At 39.1% G+C, this 22,110-nt stretch overlaps 1 protein-coding gene and 1 long non-coding RNA gene across 3 annotated transcripts in view; one reads left to right on the top strand and one right to left on the bottom strand.

Moving 5' to 3' along the window:
- CUNH15orf41 (chromosome unknown C15orf41 homolog) overlaps positions 1-22,110 on the bottom strand; it is a 196,482-nt gene that overhangs the window by 149,681 nt on the left and 24,691 nt on the right. For both annotated transcript variants that reach the window (XM_031371404.1, XM_031371403.1), the window contains exon 2: positions 647-692. In XM_031371404.1, coding sequence (XP_031227264.1) covers positions 647-692 — 46 coding nt within the window. The remainder of the gene's footprint in view (positions 1-646; positions 693-22,110) is intronic.
- Positions 1-22,110, top strand: part of LOC116090671 — a 131,772-nt gene that overhangs the window by 104,731 nt on the left and 4,931 nt on the right. The window contains exon 3 of the long non-coding RNA XR_004118775.1: positions 11,517-11,595. This is a non-coding gene — a long non-coding RNA (uncharacterized LOC116090671). The remainder of the gene's footprint in view (positions 1-11,516; positions 11,596-22,110) is intronic.

Raw genomic sequence — 22,110 nt, 5'->3', positions numbered from 1 at the left:
GGTCAGAGTAATTGAATCTAAATAAGTTTGCTTCGGGCTGCAGAGGGCAGAGGAAAACTTGTACCCTCTTCCAACCTTTGTATTAATTTTCCCTCAATTCAATTCCATCTAAGTCCTCTGTACTCGGGCTTTACAACCCAATTGCCATATTTAACCAGGAAGAACATTGCTTAAAAACAACTTATTTGAAAACTACAAAAAGTAATTCCATAGAGACTTGCCACTTGACTGACACCTGTCATCTCATGATAAATGACTCCATTTTCTGCCTCTCTTGCCTTCTGCCACTCCAGCAGTGGTCATTTATCATCATCTCTGTCAGCAGTGGGAAGCGGCACTGACAGTGCAAGTCAGCAAACATTTAGCACATGGAGCCACGCAACACAGGGAAATTATTATTGTCAGAATAATAATGCTTTAGCATAATTTATTACAGGTCCACCAAATAAGCAAAGGCTAGATGTTATTAGACAGATGGATGGGTAGGCTTGGCAGGCCTCCACTGAGACGCAGGCGCTCTTGATGTGGAAAGGAGAACGTCCTCCAACCCAATCAGAGAGCTGGCAGTTCAATTACAAAGAAATAAAGGGACATTCATCATTCAATTAGGCACCTGTCAACCCTCACAAAGGAGAAAACTTCTAACCTGGTACTCCTGGGAGAAGATGCTCAGCAGAGTGGCCTGCGATTGACTGGAACAAATAAAAGAAGGACAAAGTTAATTACTGGAGTGCACAGCAAAGAAATAAAAGAGAAAGGACCTTCAAAGGTAGGCCTGCTGCCCTGTAATCCAACAGAACACGAAAACAAGTGTGGAGAAGTTGTTCCAGATGAGAACCTCACACAAAGGCTTCCTGCCATGAGGTCAAGGAGAGAGGAAGAGCGGATGGGGAGGAAGAGCCAGTCCTGATGCAGGAAGCATATCGTTTGGATCCTCTGCAACCTCAGGATGGGCTGTATCATATCTACAGTACAAAATGGGGTTTTATACTACAAAGGACCACAAGAAAGAGGTTTCTTGCCACAAACAAATGAGTTACTCCTGGGAACAGTAAGGAGCACATTTTTCACAGACTGACAGTGTTCCCAGGTTTATCTTGTTGGCTATCCCAGATTCATGGGGGAGAAAACACTGGTATTAACCAGATGTAGCACAGAGGTTACTGGAACATTCTCATCTACTGGCAAGCTCTGAAAAGAGAAGGCATGAGGATGTGGCAGTCTAGAGAAGGACTCACTCTCAGGACTACAGTTACCGTCACCCAGGATGTCACAGTACCAAACACTAGGGAGTTTGCTTCTGCAACTGTCCCCTTTAGAGATGTGATGTTCCTCTAAAATGTCATCAGCATCCACTGCTCCCTCTGACTGCCCATGGTGGATACATCCACCTTAACATATCTTGATAATGACTACTTTTGATATAGTCTTCTAGTAAATGTAAACTGAAGAGGCTGCAATTTAAATAATTTGACACTCATAGAATGCCAACACTCTGTGAACATTATTTTTTTTTTTTTATTTATGAATGAACCCACCCAAGTGTGTCACCAGTTCAGAGAGTTTGAAATAAAAATGATCCCATGTTTGCCTTCTCACTGCCATTGCCGGCAGCTTCTGGAAACCATCATGGGGTTTGTCTTCTAATCCTCCCACTAGGACCAAATTATATGAGAAGGTTTTAAAGAAAAAAAAAAGAAACAAAAAAACCATAGGGCCATCAAGATGGCTCTGAGAGTAAAGGTGTTGACAACCTGAGTTTAATCCCTAGAACTCACATTGTCTGACCTCCACATGTGTGCCATGCACCCCTGCATGTCCACACATACATATTCAATACAAAAATATATGTATGTATGTATGTATGTATGTATATGTATGTATGTATATATGTATATATACATACATACATATACATACATACATACATACATACATATAATTTAAATATAATCTCAGCACTCTGGAAACTGAGGCAAGAGGATAGCTACAAGTTTCAGGTCTACATACCAAGTACCTACCCAGCCTGGGCTTCAGAGTGAAACTCTATCATAACAGAGGTAGGGAACAGAGAGAGAAAGAAAGATAGGAAGAGACAAACAGGCAGACAGACAGACTGGGACCATCTTAGGAGTTGGGGGGAATCTATGCATATATAATTAAAGGACTACTTCAGTAAGTCAAAAAGTACTGAGAAATGTGAGGACAATTATACATTTATAAGTCAATTTTTTTCAATTTCCTTTTAAAATTAGAAGCCTTTTTTTAAAAAAAAAAAACACCTGTGTGTGTGTGTGTGTGTGTGTATCTGGCTTGCAGTAATGTAACATGCAAATCACATACCTTGGTAGGGTGACTAATATAAGCTTCTGAAAAAGATGCTAAAATGAAGGTCCAATCTCGAGTCAACTACTCTAAGAAAGTAAAATGCTTCATATCTACCCATGATAAGAGACCTCTCCTCATAGTACAAAATAGACTGATGTTATTAGCCATTTGGCAGTACACAGAAGATCCACTTCTAGGTTTCAAAGTGTATGACAGAAGTATTTATTGGAAAGACAAAAGATGTCATAGCTGTGAGTTTCAGGCCAGCCTGATATAAAGGACGTTTCAGGACAGCCAGGGCTAGAAAACCCTGTCATGGGGAAAAAAAAAAAAAAAAAAAAGAAAAAAAGAAGATGTGAGTCTGGTCAGGACCTGGGAGCACTGTAGGATGAGACCATATATTTAAGTAGAGAAAGTTTTTAAAGTGCTTAGTTCAGTGGCATGAGCATGAGACTAAAGGAGTAACCAAATTTCTCTGTGAGAAGGAAGCTAGAGAAAAACAAAACAAACAAAAACCCATAACACAACTCATGTTACAACAAGAAGGAAGACTGGCTCCCAGAATGCTTTGGTTTTATCCAACAAAACATAGCTTTGGAAAAATAAGTGATCCTGCTAAATAATTTGCCTGTCTATCCTCTATTCTAGTATGTGTTGATCTAGCTAGGAAGAAAGAACCTGACCAAGTGCAAATGAGAAAAACTAGAAAAGGAGCTTTGGTGCCACCTCAGGCACTGAGCCAGGGTCTTCTTTCTGGACTTTCCCCAGTGTGCTGGTGCTGGGAGGACCTGGAGGTAAAGTTTCGGCAGACACACAGGCCATAAGTGCTCCTCCAAACTCTGTCCAATGGTGCCATAACGCTATGAAAAGTACATGACTAGACTATATCTGACCAAAGGGTAACTGAATTACAATGTAAGGATTTCAAGGGTAGCCCCCATAAAATGTTTTCTTCAAATATTAACACTTTTATAACATATGTAACATCTAGAAAATATGAAATAATGATGGAACATGCAAAACTGAGCAGTAATACTAGCAAACTCAATAATCAGGAGAAACCCAAACTGTTTGCTAGATATTAGATTTAAAGGGACTTGAATTGAGCTACTGTATAGAATCCTAACAAACTATACAATGCAGGACAGTTGTGCCAGTCTTAAGGCAGAGCATGGCACATTTATTTTCAAATAAAAAAGAACACACTCCTAAGAATATTTCACACTTTCTTAAGACCAGAAGTGGAGAACTTACATTAGTAGATTATCAATATGAACAAATTTTTAACAAAGTTTTTACTATGTTACAGAATTTCATCTATATTTTATATGAGCTATACAAAGTATAAAACTACAAAATACCACCATTTATTTTTCATGGACATCTCTGGATGCAGTACAAGAAAGCTAACAGTTGGCTCAACCACAGCGACCTCACCTGAAGGGAGAAACAGCAGGCGTCAATCAGACCCATAACAGTCCATTATTTGTTTTAAAATCTGCTGGGGACAGGTAACGCAGAGAGTGGTAAAGTGCTTCCTTTCTGTGAACATGAAAATAGCTAAAGCAAACAGGGAGATGAAGAGTCTCCTTATCTCTAGACATTTATATCTTGAGATATATTTTATAAGGAAACTAAGTAGGTAAACACAAGGAAAGAACTGAGAAGCAGCTAGATAAATTGATCTCTAGGATTCTCACTGCTCTAAAGCCTCCTATTTCAAATGTTCCAATTAATTACACTCTTAGTATCTATACCTCTTACCTTCCTAATTAAATTTAAGTATTAACTTTTCAGAACAAGCTATAACATAAATCAAATAAAGAATAGAAGCCTGGGTGATGGGTACTTAATTATGCCAGCCAGTCCAGACTCCTGGTCATTTCTCTCCTAAGAAATTCTGATAATTTAGCAAATTATATAAATAATAAATGAATGGGAAATGTTTACCAGCCATCTTTTTAAATTTCAACTTTTCTTCTTACAATGACATTTTTAATCAGATTAAACTACTCTATGAGATGTTTTGAATTAAATGGTAGTCATTTCATTACGAATGAAAAGGTTAACAGAATAATGAAATCTGATGGTGGCCCTTATGTGACAATATTTATATTATACTACTTCCCTTACTGGATAAAATTCCATTTTCTTCTAGTTCTTTCACTCCTCTGCTACTCCTCACCTTCTTCCTTTAAAAATCAAAGTCTCTCTCAGTCTCTCTCTCTCTCTCTCTCCCTCTCCCTCTGTCTCTCCCTACCCCTGGACCACTGTTGGGATTCTAGGGAGCATGGCCATGCCTGGCTGTTTACCACTTCTTTCCTATGAAACCAGTTTCCATACATCCTGTTAAGCCTCTACCTCACCTACCTCAGGGCAATCTGACTTCTGTTCCATCCCTCAATGGACACACAAGTCATGGAGTCCTTATCACTAAATCACAAAGCCATCTGCTTCCTTACTTTTGAGTAGCTCTGACCAAAGCTCGTAAGAAAACAACCTGAGGAGGAAGTGATTTAGACTCAGAACTTCTGAAGGTTTGTTTGCTCTGTGGTTGTTTGGCCCTGTGCTTACATACAACATGAGAGGTACATGTAGAAAGAAGGTGCTACACTTCGCAAAACGAGAACCAAGGGGAAGGGGCTGGAGACCAGACATAACCCACTGACCTCCTACCTCCAACAAGGTCCTATCTCCTGAGATTTCCAAACCTTCTAAAGTAGCCACCAGCAAGAGACCAAATATTTAACAAATGAGCTCAGGGGAAATGTTCCATAAGCTAATTTAGCTCAACACAATATTCTCCTACCAAACCTCTCTGTAACATTTGCTCCTTTGACTGGTCCTCTTTGCTGAAGGCATCTTCCTTCCTCTGGAATCCGATTTAGCCTTCCATCTACTTTTCGTTCGCTGGCTCTTTGCTTCTCTCCTGGGTTTTCCTGAGAGTTCTCTTGAACCATTTCCCCCTTTAGCCTGACACATTAGTCCAGCTGAAAGTTCATCTTGCAGTGCTCCCAACATATAAACATACACAGAAATGTACGGGGATAGGGGTGTTGGTTCGAGCAACCCTGATCTTAATTATAGTTACTAATACAGATTTTCTTCCATTTGGTCAGAGATCTCTCAATCAAATTGACCATCCACTTCCTTTCCCACAACTTTGCTTTTAATCCCTATTTCTTTCATATTTTTGTTTCATAAATGCAAAGACATGAGCTAGGAATGCTTTGGCCATTCCAAACTCATGCCTGTGCCTCAGGCTGAGACATCTTACCACTCCTTGTTGATTCCATATTTTATATATATATATAAATATACAATTATACAATTACAATATATATATATATATATATTGACTAGAGCTTTCAGCTGGCACTGTGCTGAAGATTCTCAACTCATGTGACAAACAGCTACATATTCAAATTGATATGTCAGGATTTGTAGGCCTTTATATGTTGAGTATGATTATAGATTTTATGGGGAAATAATTTTGTGCCTTGGAAAAGTATGGTTTTTATCATACACTGTCATTCAATGGTTTATGGTTTTATAAAAAAAAAAAATCCTTTCCCAGAAAATTTGTTGTAATAGTCTATTCTATAGAAAAAAAGAGCTCAAACTATAAGTCATCAATAGTCCACATTCTGTGAAAACAGATATTTATACTGGAATGGGAAAAAAACATAGCCAATGAACTTCTACTATGCTACCCATTCATATTTAGTGAAAATACACGGTGGGCGGGGGGGAGATGGACACATGGACTTAATTTTAGGATGCACCAAGAGCTTGAATAGACACATCTCCCAGGAGACACAGAGATCAGTGCACTGGGGGAAGCAAACTAATCCCACTATAAAGGACTAACTCACACTGGCTGGAGTGACTGTAATGAAAAACCATGCACATTAACAAGGATTGGCCAGAATGTAGGGAAACAAGAATCTTCGTATACAGGTAGCGGGTTGAAAATGGTACAGATTTTTTAGAAAACTCTGTTGGCCTTTGAGTTGATTCCTAGAACCCACAAAGGAGAGAAATAAGCCCTGGGAATAAATGACTCCGCTGATGTCTATGTTCCACAGCACTCAAGCTTACATGTGAACCCCCTACAAATAATAATAATAATAATAATAATGAATTAAAAATCATTAAACAGAATTATAATAAGACCCTGCAATAGTACCCTTTGAGATACATCAAAAACTGAACCTGTGTCCTCACCTAACCCCACACACAGTGTTTAAGGCTCCACTGTCCATAATAGACACAAGGTAGAAACAACACATAGGCCTATCACTTGATGATGGATAACTGAGATGTACTATATAGAAGTATATCCTTCTATAAGAATATCTCAAGCCAGGCAGTGGTGGCGCACGCCTTTAATCCCAGCACTTGGGAGGCAGAGGCAGGCAGATTTCTGAGCTTGAGTCCAGGACAGTCAGGGCTAACACAGAGAAACCTTGTCTTGAAAAAACAAAACAAAACAAAACAAAACAAAAAAAAGAGTATCTCAATAGAAAATTAAGTACTGATCTTTACTCTAACACAGTAAATCTTGTAAACAATGTACAGTCAAACAAACAAACAACCTCTGATCACAAAGGCCAGGCAAGTTACTACTGGATCCATTTAGATGAACTGTCTAGAATAAGAAAACCCACAGGAACCAAAAGTGCATTAGTGGTTGCCAGAGCTGTGGGCAGGAGGGGGGGCAGGGTATTACTAATGAGTATGATGTTTCTTTTTAGAAAGAAAACACTCCAAAATTAGGTCATAGTAAAGGCTACTTGACTATATGAATAAACTACAAACTAATGAATTAATCATGTGCTGTTTTAGAATGGTGAATTTGTAGTATGTATCTCAAGAAAATCAAGATTAAAAATGAGTATAAGATCAAAACTATTTTTTTCCTCTATGGCAGCTCCATAATATAAATTATCAGCTGGGCAGTGGTAGCGCACGCCTTTAATCCCAGCACTTGGGAGGCAGAAGCAGACAGATTTCTGAGTTTGAGGTCAGCCTGGTCTACAGAGTGAGTTCCAGGACAGCCAGGGCTATACAGAGAAACCCTATCTTGAAAAAACAAAAAATAAACAAAAACAAAAAAAATTATCTCTATCTCCCAATATCAACACACAATTGTAATATGATCTCACAACCGGGCAAGTCATTATTTGTCTAGAGTATGTATAATTATTCCTTGATTTAGGAATGTTTTCGGCTCTTAAGAATCATACCTTCCTAAAACTCTGGTGATACCTTGTGTACCCCACAAACACTAAACAGAAAGGAGCATCAGAAGCTGCCATGTTGGCACTGGAGCACTACGCAATGGAAGATACTTGCCTGATGTGAGCTCCTGGGTTTCATCCCTAGCATAATAAGAAAAAAGGAGAGCTATATATTTTTAAAAAAACTACCAATGAGGGAAACTGCCTTTATTTAGAAGGTATTTAAAATTTAAATAGAAAGGGCAATATTTTGTGGTCTTTGTTTCATAATCTGTCAATATGGCTTCCTTAAAATTGATTTCCATCTTGAAATCCTGTGACTCTACTGTTTCTCTGAGAGTGAGGTTTAACACTGATGGTTTGTGCTATTTGAAGCCAAGTGTCTCTATGGAACCCAGAGTGGTCTCCGACTTGTATGTCTGCTGCCTCATCCACCTCCCTGCCCTCACTCAGTCCCAACTTTAACTACAGTTTGTCAGAAAATGGTGCCTAGGTCCTAATACTGACCAGTAGTCACACTGAAATTGGTCCTTCCATACAGGCCTATCTTAAAAATTTTGTTCTAGTTGGGTGGTGGTGGCACACGCCTTTAATCCCAGCATTTGGGAGGCAGAGGCAGGCGGATTTCTGAGTTCGAGGCCAGCCTGGTCTACAGAGTGAGTTCCAGGACAGCCAGGGCAACACAGAGAAACCCTGTCTCGAAAAACCAAAAAAAAAAAAAAAAAAAAAAAAAAAACAGTTTTGTTCTAGGCAATGAACCAGAGCCATTAATTTCTAGGAAATAAAATAAATCAGACCATAGGATGAGAAAATAGAAAATAGCTCCCACCATCCAGCACTGATTATGTAGTACTACTTTCCAACAACATAACACCTCATAGATAAAATGCCACAATAACATCACTCAGAAACGACAGAACCCCCCAGGTTACCTTATTTTACTAATGTAAGAATAAGCCATGTATTTAATTTAAAAAACTAGATTTTCATCTGAATAGCTGACTTAGAACATTTATATGCATGTATATGGGTATGTTAATAAATAAAACAAGAAATCAGTCCAATTCACAATTCTAATTCAAATATTGAATTGTTTGTTCTTTTGGTTTCTTCATGTGTTTGAGGCAGGATCTCATGTAGACCAGGCCTTGAACACACGACGGAGAGGATGACATTCAACTCCTGATCCTCCTGCCTCGACTTCTTAAATGCTGTGGTTACAGGTGTGCAACACTGTGCTACTTTGTGCCATGCTTGGGATGAAACTTGGGACGTAGAGCATATTAGGCAAGCAGTCTACTGACTGAACTACACCCGCACCTGCCAAGTACTGGTTTTCCTTTCAAGGGACTGTCTGCTTTCAACTAGGCAGTCACAGGAAATGATCCAAGCATGTCTGATGACCTATAAAGTCCCTACTCTCTCACCTCCTCACAGCTGCAAACTCAATCCTGAGTTTAGTTCACAAGATTATTATCATGGTGGCCTAATGTTAAGTAAAACAGAGTTGATCTTGTTCTTAACATGAATTTGGCCTTCAGAAAGGCATTTGCAAAGGATATGTAGGATATAGAGAATGAGTTTTAACTTTTATTAGTGACAAAAATCACGGCTCTAATAATGTTCAGCCACTTCAGCAGGTAACTCGTGTTATGAGTGTCATTTACCAGTCCAGTGCCTACTAGCCAATAATACCATGTTTGTACTACATTGCATCATTTCACCTTTCCTTAAGCAGAAGCCTTGAATCTAAGCATGGCACCAAAAGCCTGATTTTTTAGACATTACCCTTACCATTCTTAAAAAAAAAAAAAAAAAAAAAAAATCCAATTTACTACAACTGGTTTTCTAAACACAGTTGCTTTTTAAAAGCCCTCAAATGATTTAATTTTACTTTTTTCAGCATTTTTGCTTTTACCAGTGTGTTTGTGTGTAGGTGTGTGTATACATGCATATATAATATTAAGTGTGTGCATACATGCATATATGAAATCAAACCCAGGGCCTTCTGGTGATAAGTCAGCTCATTACCACTTCCAGCCCTTCAACTTTAATCTTATACAAAAGCAAAAAAAAAAAAAGACAAAACAATAAACAAACAAAATTCCATAGCCAAACACTGGTTTCTTTTGGATGCCTTGAAAAATTAACACAAACTTAATAGAAACTCATTCTTATAATTCAGGGAGCCAAAGTCTATAATTAATAATACTAGCCCAAAATTTATTTTCTAGACAAGAGTCCACTCCCTGTCTTGTTTAGCCTCTGGTGACTATCTGCACGCCATAATGAGTAGTTGTGTCAGGACAATTTTCATGAGAAAGATCTTCAAATCTCTATGTTCCAGCTTCACATTGTCTTCTATGTGTGGGGTGGAAAAGCTCCCTCTGTCTCCCATTTCCAAGGACTCATTCATTCCATATAGGGCCCACCTTATACAATCATTCAGGATACGTTCCTTTTTCACTAAAACCCTTAAGTTACATTAATGTAACCCTTAAGTTACATTAGTAAAGACTCCTAAATGACATTTACAGGTTCCATCATTTAAAACCTCACGTTTAAGGGAACTGGTTTTTAGGCTGCCATTATCTACCCCCTGATCCTGAGATTCACATCTGTCCCACATAGAAAATATATTCACCCAGTCCAGTGTCCCACAAAGTCTCAACCCACTATTTCATTAACTCAACATCTATCAAGTCCCAAACTCCTCAACTCTTTTCAAAGCCACGTGTGATGTGACTCTGAACACAATCCAGTCTGACACACTCCTAGCTTTCACAGCCCTGTACAGAACTGTGTAACCCTTTTATATACTGAAAGCAGCACAGACACCCACAGGGAAAGGATAAGTAAACTTACACCTTCACACAAAGACTAGTACTCTGCAATAGTGCATACAATACATTGGTAAGTCTCAAATGTATGGCTGTAATTAGAAGAAGCCAAACTCAAAAGGCTAATTCGGAAGGATTCAATTTTTATAGTATTCTAGGGTAGGGAGATATATATCAGAAAGCAGACCAAGAGTTCCTAGGTGCTAGGGATAGGGGAACAGAAAAAAAAAAGGTGATTTGGGGGAATATTTTTGGCTCAATGGAATCTGATTTAAAATGTATGATTATGATTTTTGCATAGATAAGAATAATGGTAAACAGAAAAGAAAGGTTAAAAACCAATGGCAAAATTTGCATAAAATGAAACAGGATTCTAGTCATGACCACAGATGACCCCAAAGGATCAACCCACAGGCTCCCCTCAACTACCCCTAAAGGGTTAATAGGTGCTGTGGACTGTTCCCATGTTGCAGCCATAATCCCTAGTGCAATGGCACCTTCAGATGTGGTTCTTGGAAAATAAGCAGACTTTAATGAAGTCTCAGGGTAGGAAATCATGTTGGAACGGTAGCTAAATAAAAAAACAAAACAAAACAAGAAGGGGCCCAGGCATACTCACTGAAAAGAGGCCATGGAGAAAGGCGCCAAGCACACCTCTGGAAGAGGGCCCTCACCAAAACTGAACCACCCTTGCACCCAAACCTCAGATTTCCAGCCTCTGAACGTGTAAAAAACTAAGTTTCTATGATTTCAATTACTCAGTCTAATGGATTTCACCACAGTAGGCAGAGAAGACTATGAAGTGCTACGGCCTTACACAATAGGCCACGCTGTGAGGATAGGTGATTAATCACTGCCTCTGCCAATATTTTCAGCGGCCTAATGAGTTCTTCAAGTTCTAGAGCTGCACTAGGCTGTCTCAAGTTTAATTCTGAATGTACATCCACAGAGAACCAATTTGAGCCACCATCCTCTTTGTTACCAACACTGGGTTTTAGGACCCCAACTGCTTCTATTCTATGTCTCTCATTTTCATCTGATTTTCTAGTAGTCCCCAGGTTTGCTTACCCTTTAAATATCGTAAGGGCATCTTTCTTCTCAAGAGAACTGCTCCATTAGCAAAACTCTTCAAGAATTGCAGTCATTGCATCTACTCTGTTCTCATAAGGGAAAGAACCTCAGAGGTGAGTTTAGTTGTGTATCCACAACTTTGTCAATCCATGTGTAAAAAAGTTTCTTTCCATCCTTTTCACAGAATAAGTTCAAAGTAGCTTAAAGCTGCTATACTAGCTGGCTTTATGTTAACTTGACACAATCTAGACTCATGAGAGGGGAAGGAGCCTCAGTTGAGAAAACTCCTCCATGAAATCCCACTCTAAGGCATTTTCCTAATTAGTGATCAGTGGGGAAGAGTACAACCCATTTTGGGTGGAGAAACCCCTGGGCTGGTGGTCCTTGGTTCTGTAAGAGAGCAGGCTGAGCAAGACATGAGGAGCAAGCCAGTAAGCAGCACTCCTCCATGTCCTCTGCATCAGCTCCTGCCTCCCAGTTCCTGTTCTGCTAGAGTTCTCATCCTAACTTCTGTTGGTGGAGAACAGCAAGATAGAGCTGAATTAATCCTTTCTTCCCCAACTTGTCTTTTGGTCATGATATTTTGTTGAAGCAATAGAAACCCTAACTAAGACAAGCACTTAAGTTTCTCCTGTCTCTTTTTGTGTATAGTATGTATATTTCTTTTTATGTATAGTATGTATATTTCTCTCTTAATCTGTCTAAATTTAATAGATTACAGAGATATCATATAAAGTTGATGAATATGATTTGGCCAGTTTTCATAATTGTTACAACTTATTAAATATACAGATATAACCAGTATCATCTTGACTATTTTCATCTCAAATAAATTTTGCTATTTTAACATAATAGTAATAGCAGCCTTATAGTATTTCTTTTAGGCTCTCTTCCAAATCCAACCCCAATTTACAATGTTCTTGCTTTTCATTTAACAAAGAAATGCAGCGATTAACAGAAAAGCACCTTCCAGACTTTGCAGGGCTTCTGAAGCCTCCACAGTGCTATCAGGAGGTCAGGCAAAGTATCTGAAGCCCCAATCGGTGCCCTGTTTGCCTTGCTCCATTACCTTGAAAGAAGTGCAGATTTTCAATCTTCTCTAAAAAATCCCCATGATATAGACTATAATTATTCTACAGCCACGCATGTTAATAATAAATGCTGGCAATGGTAAAACAACAAATGGAATGTCTTCCGATGCATTAAGGCTTTCCCTTATGAAATAAAAATTTAAATCATACCACAGCCTTTTATCCTTGATTCCCAGTCAGACCCTCTTGGCAAGTATCTCAACACTTCTATTGACTCCAATAGATCCATTTTAAAACACGGCTGGAAATACTTTCCCTACTTCCTCATGTGTGTTCAGGACAGCAGAGGATAAGCAGATAAAGAGTTCAGTCATCAAGGCTGCACCACACAAAAAGACTTTGCTCGATGTTAACTTTGCTAGACCATTCCTGTATGTTAACTTTTCCCCATTTCTGTTGAATTCCAATAAAAGATGTCTACTCAAGAACTACATACTGCCATGATGCTTAATGGTAATGAATATAGTAACATGGGTAGAGTTCATTAGGAACCAGGTTCTGTTTCACTTAGCCATCACTGTGATAATAAAAATAGTGCCATTATTTAAGAAACTGAGAAGGAGTCAAGTATTTGATCCAAATGAGCACAGCCAAAATGTAAACAAGCAGCTTGGCTTTGGGCTCTAAGCTCTTAATCACTGCCTCCAAATGACAAATCACTTTCCACAACCAGTACACCAATATATCACAGGACTGCAGTTGCAAAGGAGTCCTTAAATCTCCTCAATCCAGTTTCAGCCAAAGAGTATTTACTAAGAATAGAAAGCTTGTGATAGTTCCTAAAGAAGCAGAGCACAGGTTTCGGAGATTTCATTACCAAAATGTCAGGTCACAGGAACACTCCCTCAGGACCCCAGATCCAGCAGCCTCCGGAGCCCTGACTAGAGTTTAAGCCTTACAACTCCTCATCCCAAATGTAACTTTGAACGGAGAGATTCTACACACAGACATTTTCACCATTCAAATTCACCAGTTGAAAGATGGAGGCAGCTCAGAGAAACAAAACTATTTAAGTGTGTATAAGGACCCAAGTTTGATCCTCAGAACTATAAAAATATAGGAACGAAAAATGTTCTGCTTGGCAGGTCTGAACTTATCAACAGTAAAGGTAGATGCAACTATTTAATGTAAATAAATGTAGCTTGGGCTATAATTATAACTAGAAAAGACAAAAAGTTACCTTGACACTATAGTTTTAAGTAAACAAGAACTCACACACATGACCTCAATATCTAAAGGAGACAATGCAACCATTTGTTAAAGATTTAAATCCAACCAGAAAGCCATTGGTTGGGGATCTCTATAGTTCATGCCAGGATTACATGCATAGGCATATTTTGTCCTACTGGTCATTAAGACAAGTTCACACATCACAGCTGGATAAGACTGTTGATGATCCCTTCCACCACCAGCACCCCGGCATGGCACTTTCCACTGCTACAAGAGGTAGTCAGCAAGAGGAAGCTTCCTTCTCTGTCCTGACTACATTTCTCCATGTCCTGTGACAAATGTGTGTGGTGTCCTCAGCAACAGGGTCTTACCATTAACTTCTAATGGGCAATCTGGCCATTAACCCACGGTTGAGCTCATAGGCTCCAGGGGTAAACCTGCTACTACTATTTTGTTAAATAGACACAGTGTCAAGCTGCCTCCAGATTCATATCTTTATACCCATAGATTAGTGCTGCTCTCAAACCTCATCAAACAAGTTTCTTTGTCCAGTGGATAGTAGTGAAAACTACTACTACAAGTCAAACTACAAAGTCAAAAATGCAAAAAATAAGAGATTGTGGAGTGTTCAGCTACAAATGTGACATCTCTACTTGGCTCACAGGCCATCACAGAGAAAGGGACAGAAAGATTGTGAGAGCCAGAGAACAGGAGGAACACTAGTAGCTTTGGATAAATATTCCAGTGTTCCACTGCAAGTCTATTTACAGTCAACTCCCTTGTATTCCTTTTGTTTGTTTCTTTTTTGTTGATTGGCTGATTTACTTCAGTGTTTGGCTGTTGTTAGTTTGTTGCTTGAAGAGAAGGTCTTATGTATCCCAGGCTGGACTTCAATTCTCTATATATGGAAGAATGACTGTGATCCTTCTGCCTCTAAAACTGGAGTGCTATAATTGCAGACGTGAGCAACCTCCCATGGTTTTTCATGTATTTATTTAAATGTAGCCCATAGGCTACTGAGGAAAAATGTGCAAGTGTGTTCTAGCTCTTACTGAAGAAAGCTGTCATTGCTAAGAACCTGTCCCTACCACTCCTCCTAGGATAGAAACTTCTACCCTAGCTGTGTTGCTGTGAACAGTCCCTTGGACCCCATCCCGGCATGCCTGCAAAATACCTGCTTTGTTTTTTCCCAATCTACTATATACCACATAAAGAACAAAGAAGGAGAAGGGTTTACAGGCAGGTCTAATCAAATCCACTACGGTTTCTACTGAGGAAAACTAGGTTCCATCTACCTTCACCCAATATGTAACAGTAAAAAACTGCAAGAAAACACTTTGAATATCAACTCTTTCCTTTAGGAAAAGATAGGGAAGTCAATTCTTAGTGTAAACACAATCACAAGAGATTAAAAGCAAGTGACACAATGATGGAAGAAATAAACAGTGGACTTTATCACGTCTTTTCTCAGGTTTTATACACATACAATCCTAAGCACTTTATTAACATTTCAATGGACTATGGCAACTGAAAATGGAAAAAGTAACTTCACCCTAAGGCTAAGTTATGGCCTCTCTAAATATAGCACAGCAAAGGATGTTACTTCATCATGAATTCTTAGACCAAATAACTCTATTAAAAGCCCTTGAAATACAAAACAAAGCAAAACCATGGATTTCTTTGATTAGCCAATCAAAGCTTTCCCTAACTTTTACATCAAGTATTACCCTTCCTGCAGTTTCAAAGAGATAACATGAATCTGACCTTCTAGAAAAGATTACAAAAGTAGTATTTTTTTCAGAAATAAAAACAATAAATTAAAATTCTATATACTTTATATTCTTATAGCAATGTTCGGTATAGATGGATCACAGTGGTTGTCCTACAAGCAGGTTAGAAAATGAAGACAGACAATGCTGACAGCACACAACCAGAGTCTAAGACTGTGGTGTCTAGAACTCAGTGCTGGGACTCCAGGTTCTTGGGCTAGCTCCTTACAGCTCACCTTGTTCTGTACCCTCCACAGACAGCAACATCCACATTCCCACCCAGGAAGTGGAGGGCTCATGCCCCTCTCCTGCATTTTCCACACTGTCATTTCCCTACATTGATAGCTTCACTAGATTCTTCCACCCAATGTTACACTCAATTGAAACACTGAAAATCCAAATATCCTTAGCATTTCCTTTAGAATAAAAATACAAAGGATACCTGAGGATTTCCAAAATGACAGCATTGAGTAAAGTATATGTCAATTATGCAAAGACCTGGGAAGAAAATCAGAGGAAGAACCCCTTCCCCGCAAAACAGAAAATTTCTGGAATATTCTAGAATGTACATTCAAGGGATTCCAGAATCTTTTCTTCATATGTTGAGATAGGAGAGAATAAAAGTGTGCAGTTGACCCAGAAACACTCCAGAAGGGTTTGGCCCAAGACTTTATGAGGGCTTGTGAGATGGCTCAGTGAGTAAAGACTCCTGTCTGGCCACCTGAGTCCAATCCCTGGGACCCACATGGTGGAGGGAGAGAACCAACTCCTGTGTTATGGTTGTCCTCTGACCACTACACATGATATGCAAAGTGCATGTGTGTGTGCATTCAGGCAAGTACGTATATACATACATATAAACATAAATACACAACACACAATATAGTAAAGTAAAAGAAAAACTTTTTAATAATGAGTTTATACACCCTTCAGAATTAGGGATTTAAGGAGGCCATGAACAAGGCTGGGGGTAAATTTCAATTTCAAACTATTTTTTTTTCTTCATCTGTTTTTCCATTAGATACTTGTCCCTTAAAGCAACGTCTTTTACTTTACGTCTGGCTTGTTCACAGTTAACTCTCACAGTGATGACTTAATAAAGAATGATCTTCTTCCTCTTTACCATTCATACAGCCTCAAAATAAAAACACATCTATTTTATGAGAAAACAAAGAAGTCTTTCCACTCCCAATCAGAAAATAAACACTCATGACGACTGCATGTGAGCACACAGCAGAAGCCGCCACTGTAGAAAAGGCTCAGCTTTCGAACTGAGATGACAAACAATGAGATTTTAAGCTTGGCAAACATAACATACAGTTTGCTACCATAAAACTTTTAAGGCCCAAAAGTTTTGGCCAAACTGAAAACAGGGGAGGAAAAAGTAGTATAAGGTGGCCTTCGCTGGCACTTGAGAAGATGCTAACAATATCACAAAGTTCATAACAATCAACTATCTTTTTTTGAAAAGATATCAGAAACTGATAAAAAGATTTTGTAGGTGAAAAGATGCTTATAGCCAGACTATAACTACAGATGCTCTGAAAGAGGGTGCTGTGATCTTACCCCTCTGTATCCAAGTTAGCTACTTCACCCAAATCAAAATCTTGGTAAACAGTTTCCAGAGACATGTAAGGGGGCAGTGAAAGCCACCCACATCTGACTCTTAACTCAGTCAGAAATGCAAAGCCAGGAAAGAGACCTGAGGTGCTGCAAAGTGCCAACCGGACAGAAAGGCTGTAGAAGTCCTCAGCTATCAGCTTCAGTGAGGCACGTGCTTTGAAACAGCCTAGGAAATGCTGGGAACCTGGGGGTGTCCGGTCACACTCTGATCTACAACACAGAGATTCAGTCTGCTAAAATGCAGCACATTCCCCTCAGTAATCCAACAAATATTTATGTGCTGGAGCACAGACCCATGTGCATGTGTGCGGTTCGTGCCCTCCCAAGAGTTGTATTTTCCAAACAGTACTATGCACTGAGGGTGTGGCCTGCCTGCCCAGCATATGCAAGGACCTGAGTAGAATCCTCAGAAATGAGAAAAAAATGAGAGAGCATTACATCTGCTAAGTACCAAACACAGTATGCCAGAACTAAAGGACTCCAGTCTGTCTATGTCAGTATAGACTGTATCTGTTGTGTTCGGTGAGAACAGACTCTCTGACTAAAGCTGTATATGCATTTCCAGCAAAGTGGTAAGCAAATTACCACCACCCTGGCCCCAGCAAACAAATCCTGCCATCGTCATAGCAAGCTCTTTAAAATGTGAAAGGGGGCTTGCTATACGGTGGGATGCTGATAATGTGGGCAGCAAACACCTACGAGAATGAGCAAGAAGCATCTTGACTTTTATAACCTTGACCTTGAATTTAGTCTAAAACTTCTATACATTTTTAGTGGCATGTGAGAACAGATGATGCTGTAACAGGAGAAAATGGCAACATTTAAAATTCATAGTAGCACAAAACCATTACTTTTCCCTCTGGGCCCTTTGAACTTTAATAATGTCTGACCTGGTTGGCCAATAAGTTCTAAAAGCAGACAGAAGAAAATTGCCAATATTAGGTACTGCTGGAATGATTTCTCATGTAGAAAGATGTTACAAGTCCTCTTAAAAACAGGTCACCAATTTTGTGGACATTTAATTTCTTGAGGGAGTGGCCATAAAAAAAAAAAAAGGCAGATATCTTTGCCTAATACAAGATAAAAATCTAACTAAAATCTAGACTTCATATGTTCTGACTCTCCCTACACATAAAGTACAGGCAAGTGCACACAACCCACACCCAGATTTACATGTGCATCAATCCAAATTAAATATTGAGTGTGGTTAAAAAAAAAAACGTGAAAGAAAGCTATTCCTTTCTTCCTAAAGTAAATAGCACAAAAGCCAGTATCTTATTAGTCATCCAAAGGAGATGAATCACTAACTGCAGGCATTTAAAGGGCCTAGAGAACCACACATTCATACTGTTTACATTACATAGTTGAAACGATTCATACAGAGTTTACCTTGCTTAAGTCACTTAAAAGAAGTAAAACAACAGAAGAGCAAGCACTTAGATGCCTCTTCACAACACAATTCCAAGTGGCTATCCGGGCATCCCTTATTTACATCAAGTATCATTTCACCAAGCAATTACACTTGTGCTCCAAGGCAGTTGTCACCTACTTTGTCTTCAATGCAAAGACCTGCTTTCCAACGGCAAGTTTCCCACATTACCTAATGCTTATGACCTGTTTTTTTTAGAAGTACTTAGAAACTACACAGCAACATATCTGAGTCTTTGAGTCACCTGACATAATACTCAGCCAGGGAAGGCCCAGGTGCCCATCCTTCTCAGAAAAGTCACAGTTCTAAACTGAGTCAGACGTAAGATGAAGAAGTTTCCATTTCACTTATTTAACTTCCTTCTGTAGAAAACTTCCTTTCAGAGCTCTGGGGGGATGCCAGCCTCCAGACTGGCAGGGCATCACCATGGCACTAAAGCCTCTGGAAAGTTTTCAAGGATTGCTTGTGATCTCTACCCTCAAATAAAAGGAGGAAAGCATTCTTCACACAGACAAATGAAAAACTCCAAGAGAGGAAGCAACGTGCCCAGGTCCATGGCATGAACACTGGAGTAAAACAGAGGCAAGGGCCAGACCTCCTGGCCTTTCTGAATTCTTAGACATGTGGCCTGGGACAGAGATGGGACTCTACCCAATGCTCACCTTCTAGGTAGGGTCCACTCACAACCACATGTGACAGCTCACACTTTTAAAACAGTGGAACTCAGTTCAGGTTTTCTCCTTTCGGGTTGATGAGCCCTGGCTTAAGTAAAATTTCAATTATTTTTCAAGATCATGCTTTTTTGATCTGTATGTCTTTATTATAGCAATTTACTAACAATTCATATGAAAATATCATTTAGTTTAGATGACATGATCAAGATATATTTATATGCATAATTTTAAAAGGTAAAATTAAAAATAAAACACTAAACTAACTCTTTAAATTATATTCAAGAAATTGCTTGGCAAGTATTTAATATTTAACATGTCTAAAATAACAAAAAACAATTTATAAAAACATGCTAAATAATAAAAACTTTAGCCAGGTAGGATGGTGCATGCCTTTAATCCCAGCACTCAGGAGGCAGATGCAAGCAGATTTCTGTGAGTTCCAAGCCAGCCTGGTCTACAAGCCAGCCAGGAATACACAGTAAAACTCAAAAACTAAAAGTAAAAATTAGAAACCAATATATTACCTACAAATAAAATAAAGTAAAATAAAATAAAAATAAGGGAAGACCAATTAATCTCAAAGGAGTTGGTTGTGATCCTTCAGCCCCTTTTTTTCCAGAGAAATGAAGATCCAGATGGAATGTACTCCCACTCACATTGGGATCACATGAAGTAAGACACTTCATGGCACATACTACACTGAAAACCCTTTTAACAACGAATACTCTTTAGTGAACTTGCTATTCTCCATAGCTAACTTTAACAATATTGTAAAATTACATCTTTATATTCTGTGAGGTACAGCATTAATTTTCTTGCAGAGTTTATTTCCCTGAGGTATCAGCTATCAACCGAACACACTCCTGGCCATAGTTTCCAGTCATCTGAGTACTGACAGTGAACAATGGAGACAGCAGAAGACCCTTCCAGTTCACTGCCAATGGTACCAAGCACAAATGCATCTGTTGCTCAGGATTTTCCAATGACACTTATCATTTTATCCAACATAATTTACACAGCCTTGAGAATCAGAACTAAGAAAACATCTGCCGTCACCAAGATCACAAATTAACCCAGACTCTGCTACAAAAAAGCAGTGTAGAGTTAAGAGATTAACTCCTGCTTTGAAACCAAACTCAAAAGTCTGTGACTTCCAACCTGGTTCACTTAATCCCTAGACAGGTAGCAACTTTACTTACAGTAAATTAACCACCCCCCTAATTGCACAAAAAGGCCTTGGTGGTAATTGATGGGAACACAACTAAACATGAGTATGCCCTCTGGGAGGACAAAATCTGCATTATACCCCAGAGCTTAAGGGAAGCATGACTCCTATAAACAGATTTTAACCCAACAGAAAAGAGTTGGAAGTAATATTTCAGTGTGTGTTAAGAAAGTCCACTGTGAAACAAAATCATACTGAGGTATATACAAAGATATCAAGAAGGGAAATTAAATTACGAGAGACTGTTCTCACCCATAAGAAGCCTTTTCTCTCAAATCCTAAATGGCTTATTCTGGGTGATTTTCAATCAGGTAACGAAAAGCAATTTCAGGTAAGTGCTGTAGTCCTGGAGCTACCCCATAAGACCCCTTGGTGCTTGATATCCACTCTTCTACACGTGATCACCTATACCATTTACTCCTTATTCAGCAACAGCATGTCAGCCCAGGGATTCAGAGGAGAGGACTCAAATTAAATTTCTCTGCTCTCGACAACTTCAAAGACTGGTCAAATCTATGCAAACATAGAAGTTACATATTCAATTATCATCTAAGCCAAAAAAAAAAAAAAAAAAGCAATGTGTGTACCTTTTCATAGGAAACAACCAGAATTGGCTGAACCCTTGCCTGACATGCAGGGGCCTGGGGCTGGACCCTCAGAAACACACACACACCAGGACAACAAATAAACAAATAAATCCAACCCAGAAACTACACTGAAGCTGCTGTATCTAAAATCACGTAAATGGAAAAAGAAGTATCCGAGCTCACATAAGGTGCAATTATGAATACAGGAAATGTATGTGTAATATACTATGGGTTTATATACGAAGGGCATTTAACAGTGTTCGTGTGTGATATGCTTTGGGAAAATCAGCATCAAGGTTATCTGCTGTCACCTCATGTCTGCAGAAAGAAAAGAGATTGCCTGAACTGTGGCACTGGGTTAGATAACAGCCAAAAACAAACAAAAACAAAAAACCAAAAAAACAAAACCCAAAGCAAAACACCCACCCTGCTTGTCTATAAGCAAGCTACTGAAGCAAGGGATATGTAAGCTGTGGTCAAATTCCCACTTCTGTAATCAAGTCTTATCGCAAAAACCCAGGGAAGGGAGTGCATCTGTCATATGTTAATGACTTCAAACCAATGGCTAAACTTCTAGGTGTACAGGAAAACTTGAAAGCACTTCACAACTCCTTGTGGGTATAATTAGCCTGTTGCAATTGTTGCCAATTCTCATCCTGGGACTTTAAAAGGTCACTCTGCTCTCTAAGATACCAAATTTGGAGTCGCTCTCCCTGCTGGTCAGATTAAGCACACCCTACAATTAGTATCCTCCCTCCCCCCAGCCCCCTGCACCTGTTGCAAAGCCTCTTTCTTCAGTGATGAAAATGGGGGCAGTCAACAACATTCTAAATTCTTGAGGGATTATACGAGGCCTTGGAAAGCAGGCACTGAACTAGTATGATGTCAGCTGTTGAGGTGATTGATGGTCACACTGACCAGAGACAGAAGCTCTCTCTGCAGAGAGGGCCAATTCACTGACTCTTCCACCTCATAAGCAGCCAATGTGCAATACTGCTATTTAACAAAGCTAAGTTCTTCATGATCTAGCTGATTTTCTACAAGGAACTTAGAGAATTGT

The sequence above is a fragment of the Mastomys coucha genome, unplaced genomic scaffold, assembly GCF_008632895.1.
Source record: "Mastomys coucha isolate ucsf_1 unplaced genomic scaffold, UCSF_Mcou_1 pScaffold15, whole genome shotgun sequence".
NCBI classification, from domain to species: Eukaryota; Metazoa; Chordata; class Mammalia; order Rodentia; family Muridae; genus Mastomys; species Mastomys coucha.
The sequence above is the reverse complement of the archived record's forward strand: the minus strand, read 5'-3'. Positions and strand labels throughout refer to the sequence as shown.